The 16,883-nt window shown below is 41.0% G+C and overlaps 1 protein-coding gene across 3 annotated transcripts in view; it reads left to right on the forward strand.

Moving 5' to 3' along the window:
- Window positions 1-16,883, forward strand: part of luzp1 (leucine zipper protein 1) — a 108,968-nt gene that overhangs the window by 78,611 nt on the left and 13,474 nt on the right. For all 3 annotated transcript variants that reach the window (XM_061968214.2, XM_061968213.2, XM_061968215.2), the window contains 4 exons: window positions 4,167-4,516; window positions 4,748-6,806; window positions 6,930-7,450; window positions 7,513-7,656. In XM_061968214.2, coding sequence (XP_061824198.1) covers window positions 4,394-4,516; window positions 4,748-6,806; window positions 6,930-7,450; window positions 7,513-7,656 — 2,847 coding nt within the window. In that variant the 5' untranslated portion in view covers window positions 4,167-4,393. The remainder of the gene's footprint in view (window positions 1-4,166; window positions 4,517-4,747; window positions 6,807-6,929; window positions 7,451-7,512; window positions 7,657-16,883) is intronic.

A 16,883-nucleotide genomic window follows, 5' to 3' on the forward strand; every position in this document is an offset into this window, starting at 1 on the left:
TATTGAGCCATATCGGTTTGAACCGTATGCAAGCGAAACCAACGAAAACGACACGACAGCCAGCGACACGGGAGAAAGCTAAGACGAATTTGGCGATCGCCTTCTAACCAACGATTGGTATGTGTTTGTTTGGCATTAAAGGAAACTAACAACTATGAACTAGGTTTACAGCATATGAAATACATTTGGCAACAACATGCACTTAGAGAGTGCAGACAGCCCAATTTTCATCAATTAATATATTCTGTAGACATACCCTCATGTCAGCAGGCCAGGGAAGCTAGGGTCGATATTCTTCTCTTGATCATCTTCGGGACGGTGTGAGCCAAGACATCCAGGGGGGTTTAGCTTGCTCGCCATTGCTTGCCGTGCTACCGAGGGCCTTTGTCCCTGAATTGCTCACACACTCCGGCAGATTCAATGGGGGTCTGGCGGCAGATTTCTTTGACTTTATCGTTGGAAATGCATCTGCTTTGAGTGTCGCAGGATATCCACACATTCTTGCCATCTCTGTCGTAGCATAGCTTTCGTCGGTAAAGTGTGCGGAACAAACGTCCAATTTCTTGCCACTTTCACATCTTTGGGCCACTGGTGCAACTTGAATCCGTCTCTGTTCGTGTTGTTACACCCTCCGACAACACACCGACGAGGCATGATGTCTCCAAGGTACGGAAAACAGTCGAAAAAACGGAAAATAACAGAGCTGATTTGACTCGGTGTTTGAGAAAATGGCGGATTGCTTCCTAATGTGACGTCACGTTGTGACGTCATCGCTCCGAGAGCGAATATTAGAAAGGCGTTTAATTCGCCAAAATTCACCCATTTAGAGTTCGGAAATCAGTTAAAAAAATATATGGTCTTTTTTCTGCAACATCAAGGTATATATTGACGTTTACATAGGTCTGGTGATAATGTTCCCCTTTAACATCTCAAGGAGCTGAGACAAGGTTTCTTTTAATTGTCGCTGTGAGCGTTTTCACATCGAAGTTACGTATGCTTTAATAAGCTGCAATTGAAAATAATGGGCTGCAGGTGGTGCAAATGTCACGATAACAGAAAAACAATACCAGGAACATTTATGTGGTTGTGTGGTTCTTCACCCAGACAACTGTGGAAAAGCTGGCATGCAACTCAGTCACAGCTGGACAAACCGACGCAGGACACCATGATGACTTTATTGACTGGGTTACGTAGGTTTATTAACGTCAGATATCTGTCTTTTCCCCCTCGTTTGTCTTTTTACCCTACTCCTTCCTTTAAAGACTGTGTTCCGCTGTTATTTCCTTCTAGTGCGCTACCAGAGGCCATGAAAGTGTGGAATAATTAGAATAAAAGACTATGCATCACAGCTAGCATTGTGCTTCTTTTAGGAGTGTAATCACTGCCAGATTTGACTTTCAAAAGGCTCTGTTTGTGTTCGACAAGGAGTCTAATAACCCTCCCAAACACAGTAAATAAAACAATGGAAAGTGTATAAAGTTGTTCAGAAGTAAACTCAAATGGCATCTTTTGATGTTCTGCATTAAAACATCAAACTAACAGTCTTAACTTGTAGTGTTTTGACCATAGGTGAGGGCAAATTGGAGACATTGGAGGGGGTCAATAAGTGATGATTTGTGCAAATGTTATTCCCCACCCTCAGGCGGATTCTCCTAGCTGTCATTGGGGGCGCAGTGGTTTAGTTAAAAAAAGGGTGAAAGGAAGTGTAATAGAAGCAGGGAAACCCACTACATGAATCATGTATGAGACAGAAGATCAGATCAATTCATGAAGGGTTTCTGCTGACAGGCCTTTTTGTGCTAATAATCAATGTATCTGCCTTGTGGAGGTCATAGAAAAATCAACTAATTATGAGCATTTTTTAAGCAGCTTTCACTTTACAAACATAATTTAAAATGACAGAAATAAACACTCTCTGTTAGCTTATTCCAGCGCTTTTAAATTATTTTCTGTTACGCCCCCTGAGGAAGATGAAAATTTTTTGCACCACCACATTCTCCACCGCAATTATAAATAGTACAATTGTTGTAAGTACAACTCTGCACAACATTGTATACTTGTTAACATTAAAGAAAACAACACACTGGTCTTTCCTTGTCCACCGGAGTCACAGTGAAGCCATGCACTACATACGCCATACTTGCCAAACCTCCCGATTTTCCCGGGAGACTCCCGAATTTCAGTGCCCCTCCCGAAAATCTCCCAGGGCAACCATTCTCCCGAATTTCTCCCGATTTCCACCCGGACAACAATATTGGGGGCGTGCCTTAAAGACACTGCCTTTAATGTCCTCTCTCACCTGAAACCTTCACCCCTTAACAGCCGCATGCTTTCCAGGCGTCCGCTTTTCCTCCATACAAACAGCGTACCGGCCCAGTCACATAATAATGTAGCGTTGGACGGGTTTAACAATGGTCTTTACTCAAAGATGTCAAGAAATGCTGACACGTTGTATGATCTTTTAACTGGTTTAATGTAGGGCTGTAACTAACGATTAATTTGATAATCGATTAATCTGTTGATTATTACTTCAATTAATCGGATAAAAGAGACAAACTACATTTCTATCCTTTCCGGTATTTTATTGAAAAAAAACCAGCATACTGGCACCATACTTATTTTGATTATTGTTTCTCAGCTGTTTGTACATGTTGCAGTTTATAAATAAAGGTTTATAAAAAAAAATACAATAAAAAATTTAAATAAAAAAAATTGCCTCTGCGCATGCACATAGCATAGATCCAACGAATCGATGACTAAATTAATCGGCAACTATTTTTATAATAGATTTTAATCGATTCAATTGATTAGTTGTTGCAGGCCTAGTTTAATGATAACGCAAGGCATACTTGGTCAACAGCCATACATGTCACACTGACGGTGGCCGTATAAACAACTTTAACACTGTTACTAATATGCGCCACACTGTGAACCCACACCAAACAAGAATGACAAACACATTTCGGGAGAACATCCGCACCGTAACACAACATTAACACAACGGAACAAATACCCAGAATCCTTTGCAACACTAACTCTTCCGGGATGCTACAATAACATCTACGGCTTTTGGAGCTCAGTGCACAACTGCACACACAAGAAGGAGACGAAGCAGAAGAACGAAGAAGAGACATGGCGACGACGAGTAAGAAGAAGAAATACACTTGCAAGTTCCAAAATGATCGGAAAAAAGTGAACAATTTCATTTTATCTAGAAAAGCTCGAAGGGGAAGGGGTATGCTGCCTGCACCCCCCCATCCCCCCCGCACCCCCACCCCAACCACGCCCCCAACACCCCCCATCTCCCGAATTCGAAGGTCTCAAGGTTGGCAAGTATGACATACACCTACAAAAAAGCATGTTCCTTGAGATGACATGCTCCTCCCATTGCACCGGGGGGGGCCCACCGCACTATTTGAAAATGGTTGGTTTACCCTGTTGCAGTTTCTTAGCGCTGCACACCTTAATATTACAGTCCACAATCTCCACTTTGCTGCACTTTGTCCTCAGTATCCTCTTCATTGACAGACTTATTAAACAGGAGGCTCTCGTTAGCTTCTATTGTTATTGTCTGTTAGCATTTCTCTCTCTCTCTCTCTCTCTCTCTCTCTCTTTCTCTCTCTCTCTCTCTCTCTCTCTCTCTCTCTCTCTCTCTTTACACTATGCCCGCTTGTGCTGTAATGCGGTAATCAATGGGTATTGAGGTTGCCATGGCGATGGGTGTGCAAATGATGTGATAAACGCCAGGGTTATTGAGATATGCTGTGGTCAGCAGGAAACCAGCAGAAATCAATGTTGAGCTAAAGTGTGTGTGTGGGTGGGTGCGTGCGTGCATCCGTGCGTGCGTGCAGGCATGTCTAAACCCACATTCACATCCCCGCATGTAAACAGCCCCCACCTGCGCCACACTTCCTTTGAAAGGACAGGCAAGGTGAATTGTGGACATAGTGATTCAATGACAACAAGGAAGTCATTGCAGCAGAATAACATAGCTCATCCACTTACTGCACTTTTTACTTGATAATAAGGGTAGTTATTAAGTTAGTGCCTGGTGTGTAATATTAGGTCTATTGTGTTTTACTAGAATGTCTACTATATTTGAGTAAAAATTACTGTCATGTACAAGTAAGAGATGACTCGTGTTGTTTCCTCTCTCTCTCCCACAGATGACAGATTGGTCCACGAAATGCCAAGCTGACAAAACTTGAAAGCACCACTTGTAAAAAGGAGACTGATAAGAGCCACTCCAATTACCTTTACCTTTCACTTAGGCCATCACATTGAATTCAGCTTGACTTCTACACCACCACACAAATGTGGACCTCTCCAAAAAGCCAAATAGCCTGAAGAAAAGAGCTTTAGTTATAAATATTGCACACAAGACTTGGTAGCCATGTCTGACATGACACATCGCCACTTACGCCACAAGCTTCAAAGTGTCGTCAGACGGCTGGACGAACTGGAAGAAGCTACCAACAAGCTGCAGAAGTCTGAAGATGAGTTGCTTGACATACAGGTTGGTACCAAGTGGTGTTTAACACTGGGTCTACAGAACAGAAGTACTCTAAGCCTGCAGTTTTTAAATATTATTATTTTCGAACCGCCTAAATTAACTTCAGTTATTTCCTATGGTGTGTGAGTAAATCGACACAAAATTAAAATGTTTTTTTAGGCCGCCATTTTCTGTATCGGTAACAGATTTTAAAACTCCTTGGTCTAATCAATGCGAGAACTCTCTTCCCAACAGGATAAGATCATCCAGGCAGAAGGCAGCAACTCATCCTTACTTGGTGACGTGGAGGCATTAAGGAAACGCCTCCTGAAAATCCAAGGCAAAGATGAGGAGGTACGCAAAGCGGAGGATCTCTGCCGTACAGTGAGAGAGAAACTGGAAGAGGAAGAAAGTTTAACAAAAGAGCTCAAAGCGGAGCTTGAACACCTACAGGGGAGGATGGCAGAACTGGAGATACTGGAAGAAGCATTTGGGAAAAGCAAATCGGACTGTACCCAGCTCTGTCTCAGCCTCAATGAAGAGAAGAACGTAACCAAAAAGCTCTCAACTGAGCTGGAAGCCCTAAAAGCTCGTTTGAAGGAAATGGAGGCATCTGAGATAAAGTTGGACAAAGCAGAGCAAGCTTTGACTGCGGAACTTGACAAACTTAAGGGATTCTACCAGACCATCGAGAACGAGCATGAGAGGATACTAGAGAAGCAAAGACAAGATGAGAAAGTCACTCTTAAGCTCATGGAAAAACTAGAGCAGCAAAATAATTGCTTTGATATGGCTGTAGATCCTGGTTGTGCAGATTTAATGAAGTCTAGGATTGAAGATGGACTGTCCTCCACAGGCATCTTCTCTGGACACAAGAAAAGTCTTGACTACAACATGGGCCTGCTGAATAAGTCTGAGAATCAGAAGAACAGTGGCCTCGCGGGGTCACAAGAGGAAGACAACAAAGTAAAGGAGCTTACGCAGGAAGTAGAAAGGCTCAAGAATCGCCTTAAGCAGCTAGAGATTGTGGAGGAAGACCTGAAAAACTCAGAGTCTAAAAATGGTGAGCTTCAGGAAAAGTTCCAAATGGAACGCAAGCGGGCTCTTCAATTGAGCAAGCAGGTTGAACAGCTCAACACACGGCTGTGCAGTAAATGTGGGATCGGAGGCAATGGGACTAGTAATGTGGATAAACAAGGCAACGGAAGTGCTAACATCAGTCCTGGTAACCATCCCAAGTACCTGGAGAATGGCAAAGCTGGGAATGAAGAGATTGCGATGGGAGGTTTAAAGCAAGAGATACAAAAATATCGCAGCGCCTCAACTGTCACAGAACCCAGCTCGACTCCTGTCCAGGAAAATACAAAAGCACCCAAAATTCCAAATACTCGGTTTTCATCTGATAATGGAATTAAAGAGTCAACCCGGGGAAATGAGGAAAAAGGATACAGAAGAAATACACCTAGTAGTGATATTAAAAAAGTGTCTGTCCTTCATCGATACCCCCCAGCAGCTAATGACAAGAAGCTCCTGAAGACAGCTCACAGGCAGAGTGAAGGGGAGAGCAATACATTTTCAAAACTGTATGTATGTAGTGAAAGTGAATCAAATAATTCTGATGTAGTATCCGAGAGTTGTGCATTAGAGAAGGACACCGAGCCTATCTCAGACCAGGAATTAACAGAAAAAGTTCAAGATCCTGTGCCCGTCACCTCCAAGCTGTCCAAGGCCAACGAAACCTACAGAGCTTACAGGTCCAACGTCCATCAACTGTTGCCAAATGACCAAGGCTCGGAAAGTCATTCCTCTGCTTCAGAAACAGAATCCACTGGATCAAGACCCTCAGAACCAGAGACTGTAAATGAAACGACTACTACAACCTCTAGCAGTAGGACTGCAACCTCGCAATACTCTAGATATCCACATGTCAAGGACTCTCATTCAGAGGGTTCCTCTTCACGGAGCTCATTCGATGAAGAGTTACACATTAAAACAAATGTAGCTGAGGGAGGCATTGGCACTTCTCTCGGGATCGAGATCCAGCGAACTTGCAGTCCACGTGAGGCGCTGATATCCAAAGGGGTTTTTAAATCTGCCATCGTTGAGAGTGACCGAAAAGAAGTGATGACATCGGAGCCTTTGGCGGCCAACGGGAAGCCCAAAATATCCACCAAACCCATACTGACTACTAGTATTAAAACGATCTATCCCAACGACCCTAACTCCTCTAGAACCAACAGCCGCAGCAGTAGTGTATCCAGTGAGCCAGTGTCTGCCAAGGAACGCCACACATCCACAACTAACATTGTCATAGGTGGGTTTTACCTTCATTTTAGGTATGGCTGGCAGTTTAAATCAAATATGTTTCTATTATCAGCTATTTTAATAATTAAATTGATTCTGTTTGTATTTCCTTTTCTTTTCTTTCAATGAACAGGCCCCAGCAGCATTTCAATCCCTTATGAAATCTCCATCCGCAAGAGCGAGATCACAATGCGGCCAAACCAGGACCAGGTATTTGGTGCAGATAACCTCAATGATTCCTCCAAGTCTAAGTACCACAACACCTCTACGGTGGAGATGACCACAAGCCAATTTTACCAGAGCAACTCTCTCATCCTCAACGACACCAAATCTGGCATTGATACATTTACCAGCTCGAAAAACCAAAGACAAAGAAAAAGGCAGCCCCAAGAAGAGCGTTTACATGAAGACATGAAGAATGTAACCGTGAGAAAAACCTGGAAGAACCAAGTCAATCCATATGTGGATGAGAAGGGTAGAGGAGGTCGACGGGTAACCATGGAAGGAGGCGGTTCAGAGGATGAGACAGAAACCACAACAACATGGAAGGCCTATCGGGCAACGACGATCGATTCTGAAGACACAGTGAGCCTTGGACCAAGAACTGGTGGGAATAATTCAGCAACAAAGGGAGTTAAGCCATCACCTGCAGAGGTAAGACCAACCATAAATGATAGCTGAAGTTCATGTTGTATAACGTTTTTTTGATGGTGCAGATGTACAAGCGCAAAATCGACAAAGACGCAGAAGAACCTGTGCTCCATCGTGGCGAAAGCACTAAGGAACCCCTGGGAAGGAAAATACCTCATGCACCTGTCACTTCACAGTCCTGGAGTCGCTCCTTCTCGCAACGATCACCGGTAGGCCAGACAACTTCTGTTACATAGGTTTTTACTAGAGTCAAGCTAATATCTTAGAAATACTGTTGCACATTATGTCCTGGTTTCCACTATTCCTCGAGTATTGTAGTATTGCATGACAGGTCTGCGGGTCTCTCTTAACACAAACAGAACATGTCACAAATGTTGTGAATGAACAAGCAATTAACAAGTGTAAAACAAGCTAAAACAAAAACCTCACAGTGAAGAAAATCGGCGTGGCTTGGTTGGTAGAGCGGCCGTGCCATCAACTAGGGGGTTGCAGGTTTGCATCGCTTGTAGTTATCTAGAGGTGTTTTGAAGAGTATACCTACCCATTTTCATTTGCCCAGCCAGTTTAGGCACAGGAAAGCTAAAGTATATCCCCTCTGACTTTGGTTAGTAAGCCCTGGATTGGTTGTCAGTCAATCACTGGTCATATACGGTATAAATACAGCAACTAATAATTGGTTTATTCTTTTTAGTTTGTAGTTTTGTCAGTATTATTATTTGGAAGGGAAAGTGTTTTTAAAGTCATAATATTCTAGTAATGGTTGCACAGGGGTTAAAAGTCAAATATTTACCTGTTTGTTAGTCTCCACAATCTGTCCAGCTAAGTCGTCAGTTCTTTTAAATCAGGGTTTCCCAAACCTAGAGTCAAGACCCCAAATGGGTTACAGGTCAATTCACAGTTCAAGGTGACAGAGACCTTATAAGGGTTATCATGCAGATACACTTTTGGTTAGTCATTTATGTACATTTTATGTCCATGTTATGGCCGGTGTTGGTCATCTCACCTTAAAAAAGTAATAATACTAAGTAAAAAATTACATCCCCCAAAAAATAATTGAGCTAGTAACTCAGTTACCTCATTGTAAAAGTAACTAGTTACTCAGCAAAGTAACCGAGACGTTATTTTTAATTTTGTTATTTTATACGTTTGATTACATCTTTAACGTCAAAGATGTTTATATTAACTGATTGAAGAGTAAATACACTGTATAATAATAATAATAATGGATTAGATTTATATAGCACTCAAAACGCTTCACAGAGAAGTGAGATTCCATCATTAATTCACACCTGGTGGTGGTAAGCTACTTTCGTAGCCACAGCTGCCCTGGTATAGACTGACGGAAGCGTGGCTGCCAGTTTGCGCCTACGGCCCCTCCGACCACCACCTATCATTCATTATTCATTCACCAGTGTGAGCGGCACCGGGGGCAACGGTGAAGTGTCCTGCCCAAGGACACAACGGCAGCGATATGGATGGTAAGAGGCGGGGAGCGAACATGCAACTCTCAGTTTTCTGACACGGGCGCTCTACCCACTACGCCATGCCGCCCCATACAGTTATACAGTATTTTAGGAATATTTGGCATTTATCTGAACTCAATAGATTGCAGTGTGCCTTATGATGTCCTTAGCAATAAAAATGTGTAAAAAAAATTATGTTAAGTAACATTAAATATTGAACTATTTGGCCAAGTAAAATAAAGTGATATATCGTGATATATAGTGAATTATATTTATATAGCACTTTTCGCTGCGGCTGTGACTAGGATGGCGGAAGCGGGGATCAAACCTGGAACCCTTAAATTGCTGAAACGCCGCTCTACCAACCGAGCCACGTCGCCCCAAAGTATCCTTCATCTACATTTTATCAACCATCACAAAATTGTTCTCAACAAGAAGGCCTAATTCTTAAATTTAATTCAATCTTAAGTAAGACTTCACTCACAATAGTCAATATTTACAAAACTGAAAAGTAGTAGTCTTGTGAATAATACAAAAATATTATTCTCAAACTAGTTTATCATTAGGTCAGCTGCATCATGTCTCAAAGTTTATGTATTGTCCACTTATTTACACAGAGAAGCGTAAAAAGTATGTTATGCTACACCTCTTGCTAAGCAGATATACAGCTGTATATGTGTGTTGTGAAACGGAGTTACGATGCATGCCTTCATCATAATTTGTTTAAGAGACAAAGACACATAGCCCACTTACAGTCTGTAGATGTCACGAGGACTCGCCGGTTGATGGCGACAAAAATAAAAGGTGTCCTCTTTATTGTTTTTGATTGATGGATTGATTGAGACTTTTATTAGAAGGTTACACAGTGAAGTACATATTCCGTACAATTGACCACTAAATGGTAACATATTACGGCGTGGAACAAATCCACACATTTTTGTTTTGGCGCTGCTGGTGAGAATTTCAACTTCCTAAACAATGAAGATAACGTATCTGATTGGCTCCACATTGTTGCTAACCCCCAGTCCCCACCCTCTCTCATATTTGACGCTATTAAAGAACTGTGATTAGATACATTCCGAATTTGTACCACCCATTGACAACATTAAATTAAATATGATTGGATTTCATGTATGTCAACGCTTTCGTAGACACGTGTTTACTGAGGGCTGGGGGATTCTCCGCTCCTGCCAATAATTTTATCATCCCCACCTTTGTTCTCTGCATGCAGAGAATGTGTGCCGAAACCAGACACTTTGCGCTTCATTCAACCAAACTGTAGTAACGCGCCACTTCACATTCTCAGTAACGGCAACAGCGTTGCAACGATGGCAATATTAATTGATTAGTATAAAAAATAACGCTGTTAGTAACGCTGTTATGCTCTTAACGCCGTTATTCCCAACACTGGTTATGATAATGCAGTATGTGTTTTAGTACATTTACAGACCGTACATTTCATTCATTTTTAGGCTTTGTCAGTGGCGGCTAACGCCATATAGTTAATACAGAATGCAATGACAAGAAACGAACCCTTTGGAACTCTGCACGTTACCTTAACATGCTTCGAGGTCACGTTATGGGAGACGCACTGCATCCTTTCAGTAAAATAGGAGTAAAACCAAGAAAAGGCTAAGTATGACATAATGATACGTGGTTTGATACGTTCTATTGTATTGTTATGATCGACGGTATTGAAAGCAGCGTTGAGATCAGGTAGCAGCAACATAAATTACGCATCAGCAGCCATATTTAGCAATAGATCATTAGTCACTTTTACGATGGCTGTCTCAGTAAAAACTGAAAGGGTTCACAGAGATTGTTAGACGTCAAGTGTTCATTCAGCTATTGTGCAATATTTTTTCGAGGATTTTAGAGAAAAAGGGAAGGTGCAACACTGGTCAGTAGTTCAGCAGGAGGTCAGAATCGAGGTTAGGTTTTTTGAGCAGAGGACAAATGACCGCTGTTTTGAATGCTAGGGGGACAGTACCAGAGGAAAATGATAAGTTCATCATATTTAGCAATAATGGTGCTAATATTACAAACCAATACGTTCCCATCTGCGAGTCTCAAGAATTCCTATAACGTTACTTCTTCAAAATGCCGTAGTACATACATTCATATCTGTGTGTATAGAACCCAGTTGTAGCTAGGACGTGTTATCTTTAATCTCCTTTCAAATGATCTCGATTTTCTTAGTAAAGAATTGCCGAAAGTCATCAGCCCAGTGGGTGGAGCTACTGGGAGAAGCCAGTTATTGGGTGAGTGATTGTGCTGTGATTGTACAAATATTTAGGATCGTTTATATTGAGGCGAATGAGATCGGAATAATTAGTTTTAGCTAAGGTCAGCATGTTTATAAGTTATTAAACTATCACTCCATGCTTGTAGGAAAACCTCAAGTTTAGTCGCACACCATTTAAGTTCCAGCTTTTTACATAATAGTTTAAGAGCTATGGTTTCTTCCATGAACCACGGGGTATGCCTTTTAGGGGTCTTTTTTAGCTTTAGCGGTGCCATACTATCAATGGCATTGCGCAGGGCATCGTTAAAGTTGTTACTGAGGTTATCGATAGAGTCCACATAAATTGGGAATGGTGCCATTACCGAGAGTAGTAGGCCAGCGAGAATCCTAGTTGTGGCAGCATTAATGTTACGGCCTCTAAAGCAATAGTTATTAGTAGCTTGTTGACAATGGGTCAGAACTTAGAAATTTTATAAGGTAATGATCAGACATTACCTTAGTGTATGGGCGTACCAAAACTTTAGAGGTGGTGACACCCTGGACAGACAAGGACTAGATCTATCGTATTTCCGTTGGGATGCATGGCTTCGTGTATTATTTGTGTAAGGCCACAGCTATCAATTATAGTCTAGAGCGCCACGCACAGAGGGTCTGACGGGGCATTCATATGGATACTAAAATCGGCCATTATATTTATATTATCTGCATGCGTCACTAGCTCAGCAGCAAACTCTGAGAATTTGCAGATAAATTTGAATAGGGCCCAGACTGGCAATAGATAACAGCGAAATGGAGCGGTAGCGATGTAAAATAACTCATTGTAAGCACCCCAAATGATTAATGTGTATTACTTAGGTTAGGACTAAGGTTCAGGTTTTCATCGGAGATTAGTGCGACCCCTCCACTCCTTTTAAGGGGACGAGCAACATGTGAACTTGTATAGGCCTCGTTATGCGGAAAACAATTAACTGGCTTTGGCCAAGTCTCCCTGAGACCAATGGCGTTAAGATTGTTGTCTCTAATGACTTCATTAACTAATAATGCTTTGAGAGACAATGATCTAAGATTTACAAATCCTATATTTTAGATAGTGGGCTGTTTTGCAGCATTCATGTTAAAGGTATCGGTAGTACTGATATTAATAACATTACAGCTATCTTCCGAAGTGCGTCTCAAATATTTTCGATTACATCTATGAATTGATATGGTGGGGATCTTGAGATTATTTGCTTAGTGCTGTGATAGATTTAACGCTTCGTAATTGGCCACCTCAGTAGAATGCTTGTCTACCTCTGGCACAGTAATGAGAGAAAAAAACTCTGTGATTTATGCATTATTGTTCAAGAAATACTATGTGTGCAGGAATTTTCCAGCCTGGCGCTGGTTAGTTCTAGCTTAAGTGACTCTTCACCCGGGCTAACAGGCACTGTATTTGCCTGTGTCCGAGCTTTAGACTATGAACTGGATATTGGCTATTCAAACCTTGGAATGAACACAGTGGAAATGGACTCATCCTTTCGTGGAATTCTGTCTGTGGGTCCACATCAGCTTCACAAACGCCGCCTTGACCGCAAACTCTTTCATTAGTTGTACGCTGACAGACACATTGTTGGAACGGGAGGCCATCCTTTTCTCTTTCAGTTTAACTTTCCTCTCTCTGACCCCGTCTCAACATCAGTCATCCTTGACTGGTCCATAGTTACCTTGGAGCCATTAGATAGGCTTTCAAAAAGACCCCCCGTCCTCCTCTGCCTCCCGTCCTGTGGCTTCAGATGTGGTCCTGCAGCAATGACCTGATGTTCTTGCCGGCCTCCTTTCATTCTGTGTTTAGTCAGTTGTGCATTTGGGGAATTTCCTAAATCCATTTACTTGATTCGCGAGCATGATGGGACCTCCTGATTTTTATTTTTCCTGAGTAACAAAGTGGCCACTTCATTTGGATAGTTCCTGACACAAATTGCCAGACTTGCAAGAAAAACACGGTTCAAATGGTGGTCATCATCGTTGGTCTTCTCTGCACAGCCAACAATGTTTGGCTTGGATTCCCGGCCACATTTCAGTGGTCTGTACCGTGTCCATTCCCAAGAGGTTTGGATAAATACAGCTGCAGTCAGGACAGTGGGGGATGGCGGGGAATTAACGTGTGATTGCAGTGTCAAAGGGTGACAAAGAGGGTTGCTTTCTTACCATCTTGCATGAATGTAAGTGTGTGTCCTAAACTTGATTGCTTGCTCTGAATCAGCGCAATCCTCTTGTTCTAGACTTAAAGGAAAAGTCTTGGTGCTTTCATTCTTTAAGTGACGAGAGTATTGCAGTACTCAGCATGTTGTAGACCAGTGTAAGCCCAAAAAGATCAATAAGCATTAGGGAGAAGAATTTCCCTAAAGTGGACTGCCGCCAGCCTAACTGCAACAGTCCATTTATTGATCAGACTTTCTACTTTAAACTTTTCTTTTGATGATTTGTTTAGGTGTCATTTATTCAACATGGTAACGTTTATTCCACATGATTAACACAGTTAAGATGGATTCATTTGGAATGGTTCTGATGACATCTATGGACACCTAAAGGATGAATGCTCCTGACACATAGCTTGCTCATCAACACATGCTAAAGGGTACTGCTTATGAATGTACTGTAGTAGATATTGAAGTAGAGATTAGTGTTGCTAATTTAGCGACTTTGTTGCTATGTTCAGCAAGTATTCAGAGCACTAAATATAGCATCTTTTTCTTGTGTTACTTGAAACGTATGGCGATTTTGACATGAAAGCACATACACTCAGTTTGATATTAAGCGGTCCAATATAATGCAACGTTCTATACAACGCGAACGTGCCATGTACCCTGAATCTTTGCACGTTTTTTACCACCAGAGTCAATCGCGTTGTTTTTCACCAAATGATTGCGTATTTACAAACTTACACAGTAAATCTTTATGAAAGTAGGGAATTAAAAAATGTTTATTAATCAAGTAAAATAACTTTAATATCGACCCCATGATGTCCAAACATACTGTTGGATAGTGCCCGCCCCATTTTGTGACGTGGGATCACAATTCAGCATTACCGGTAATTGTTATGGACCCCAACGACCGTGTTGTATCGAACTTTCAATGTATCGCTCATGCTCTTCCCTCATTTTAGAGCACTCACATATAAAGACAAAATTAACAAAATAATGAGACAGGAAAAAAATGTATTGTATTCCTCAACATATTTGTTTTGCTTTTCATGTTTTGTTACTTACTTTTTGTATCTCCAACAACACTATTATACCCCTTGGGGATGGTATTATTAACTTACAATGGCAACTTTTCGGACCAAAAGGCCCCACCCGCCACTATCCCACACTGAATTTATTTTATTTCAAATGTGAAACCATGAGGTTAAAGAATTTTGAGTTTAAAAAAAAAAGTGAGCTTTGAGTCTGAAGTTAGTTATTAGTTGTAGGGTTGTATGGTATACCGTGGTGCTGATGATTTAAAAAAGGTACTATTTTGCCTTTGAAAAATACTGGTACTTTTTTTTTTTTTAATGGACATGATTGCATTGCTTGTAATATGAGCCTAGTGCATGTTATTTAACATACACACAGAGCACTTACAAGCAGACACAATATGAAGACGGAAAAGGGAGAATGGACATATTTTGGCTTTAAAACTAACAATAAAGGTTCATCTATAAATGAAGCGCCACTGTCAAGCGGTGCTTAAAAACATAGTTAGCTAGCGGCTAACGTCTCTTTCCGCAGTGTGTTAGCTACTTTTATATCACTAATCCTCGCCTCCATGGCGACAAATGAACTGTTTCTCACAATTATCATAATAATAATAATAATAATGGATTAGATTTTATATCGCGCTTTTCTATTGTTAGATACTCAAAGCGCTCACAGAGAAGTGGGAACTTCATTCACACCTCGTGGTGGTAAGCTACATTTGTAGCCACAGCTACCCTGGGGTAGACTGACGGAAGCGCAGTTTGCGCCTACGGCCCCTCCGACCACCACCATTCATTCATCATTCATTCACCAGTGTGAGCGGCACCAGGGGCAAGGGTGAAGTGTCCAGCCCAAGGACACAACGGCAGCGATTTGGATGTCAAAAGGCGGGGAGCGAACCTGCAACCCTCAGGTTTCTGGCATGGCCGCTCTACCCACTACGCCATACTGCCCCATAATAATCATCCCTGCAGAACGTGTAATAGCTAAACATGCTTCACTACACACTGTAGGAGGATACAGTAGCTAACCGCTAACAGAAAGTTAGTGCTCCTGAATGTAAACAAATGGGTGGATCTATACAAATATGGACTGTAACGATTACATAAATATTCTTTGTCATCACAAAATCTTCTGTCATTTTTTAATGATCTATAAACTCAGGAAATACGTCCCTAGAGACAGGAGAACTTTGTAACTACTTGGTATTTATTTAATCCTACCCCTTTTCCATTTCATAGCCATTACTAACATTTTTCACTTCCTGTTCTCAATTCCAGCATTTGATTTTCATGTCAGTAACAATTAATTTGTGTAGTTTTTGTTTATTTAACAAATATGCATCATGCAAAGAAAGAAAGTCAAAGATCCTTTGTATGTGACAGGAATGCTCTGCTGTTTTTGAGAATTTACAATAACATGTAGTCAAAGATCCTCTACATGGCAGCAGTGTTTTACCGGGTGTAAAAACGTTTGACGGTTTTGAAATGAACTCGTACCAGCCAAATATCCCCGCTGTATAGCATCGCTAAAACAACACATGTAATCCAGCCCAAGACTGTTGCACAAATGGGAGCCACTTTGTCATCAGGAAACCTCATCACACCATTACAGCTAATGAAAAAGATACCAAAATATCCGAGAATGTTGAGTCTAAAACCAGAGACAGAGTCTACTGTACGTCTGGAATAAGACTCGAACCACAGAAATAGGTTCAAGGTCGCATCTGTGTAAATCTTCACCAATCAACCCAGCATAACCATCAATTTTCTGAAACATGTCACCTGAATAGCGTTTTAATGGAAGAAGTGATTTAATAGTTGGGGTTGGCTTTTCTTTAAAATTGCAATGAAGACATAGAGGTGACATAGATTGGTTCTGCAGACGTTTTTTAAATTGTATTTGTTCTGCAGAGTCAGTTTTTTTCATAACAGTCCCACATTACACCACAGACAAGCTTAAAGCAAAATGTCTATGTATTTACACGACACAGCCATTTAAGCGGCTGTTTGTTGCCTAGAGAAAGTTGACTTTTCAAATAATCTGTTAGTAGAATAGAGCAATGTTTAGCTTAACGTTATCATGGATTTATAGCCTAGCGTAACAACAAGAATAACTACTAACGTTATTATTGATTGTATGACCTTGCGTTATCACTGATTTTATAGCCAAGGTTAAAACGTTTACTTTTCTTTTTTTATATACTTTATTGCAATGATTTCACTAAATTACACATCTTGTCCTTTTATATTGCCTTCTTTTTCCCAGAGATAAACAATAAAAATAATAAAATGTTTACTTAACATTATTGATTGCATAGCCTAGTATAACAAGAATAGCTATTAACCTGATCATTGATTATATTTTATTTTATTTTATTTTATTTTATTTTATTTTATTTTACTTGTGTAACAACCAGTTTCGCTACTATTGTAATCATTGATTGTATAGTCTTGTGTAACAACAAGTTTAGCTACTATTGTAATCATTGATTGTATAGCCTTGCG

This window comes from Nerophis lumbriciformis, linkage group LG08, assembly GCF_033978685.3.
Source record: "Nerophis lumbriciformis linkage group LG08, RoL_Nlum_v2.1, whole genome shotgun sequence".
In the NCBI taxonomy this organism is placed as follows: Eukaryota; Metazoa; Chordata; class Actinopteri; order Syngnathiformes; family Syngnathidae; genus Nerophis; species Nerophis lumbriciformis.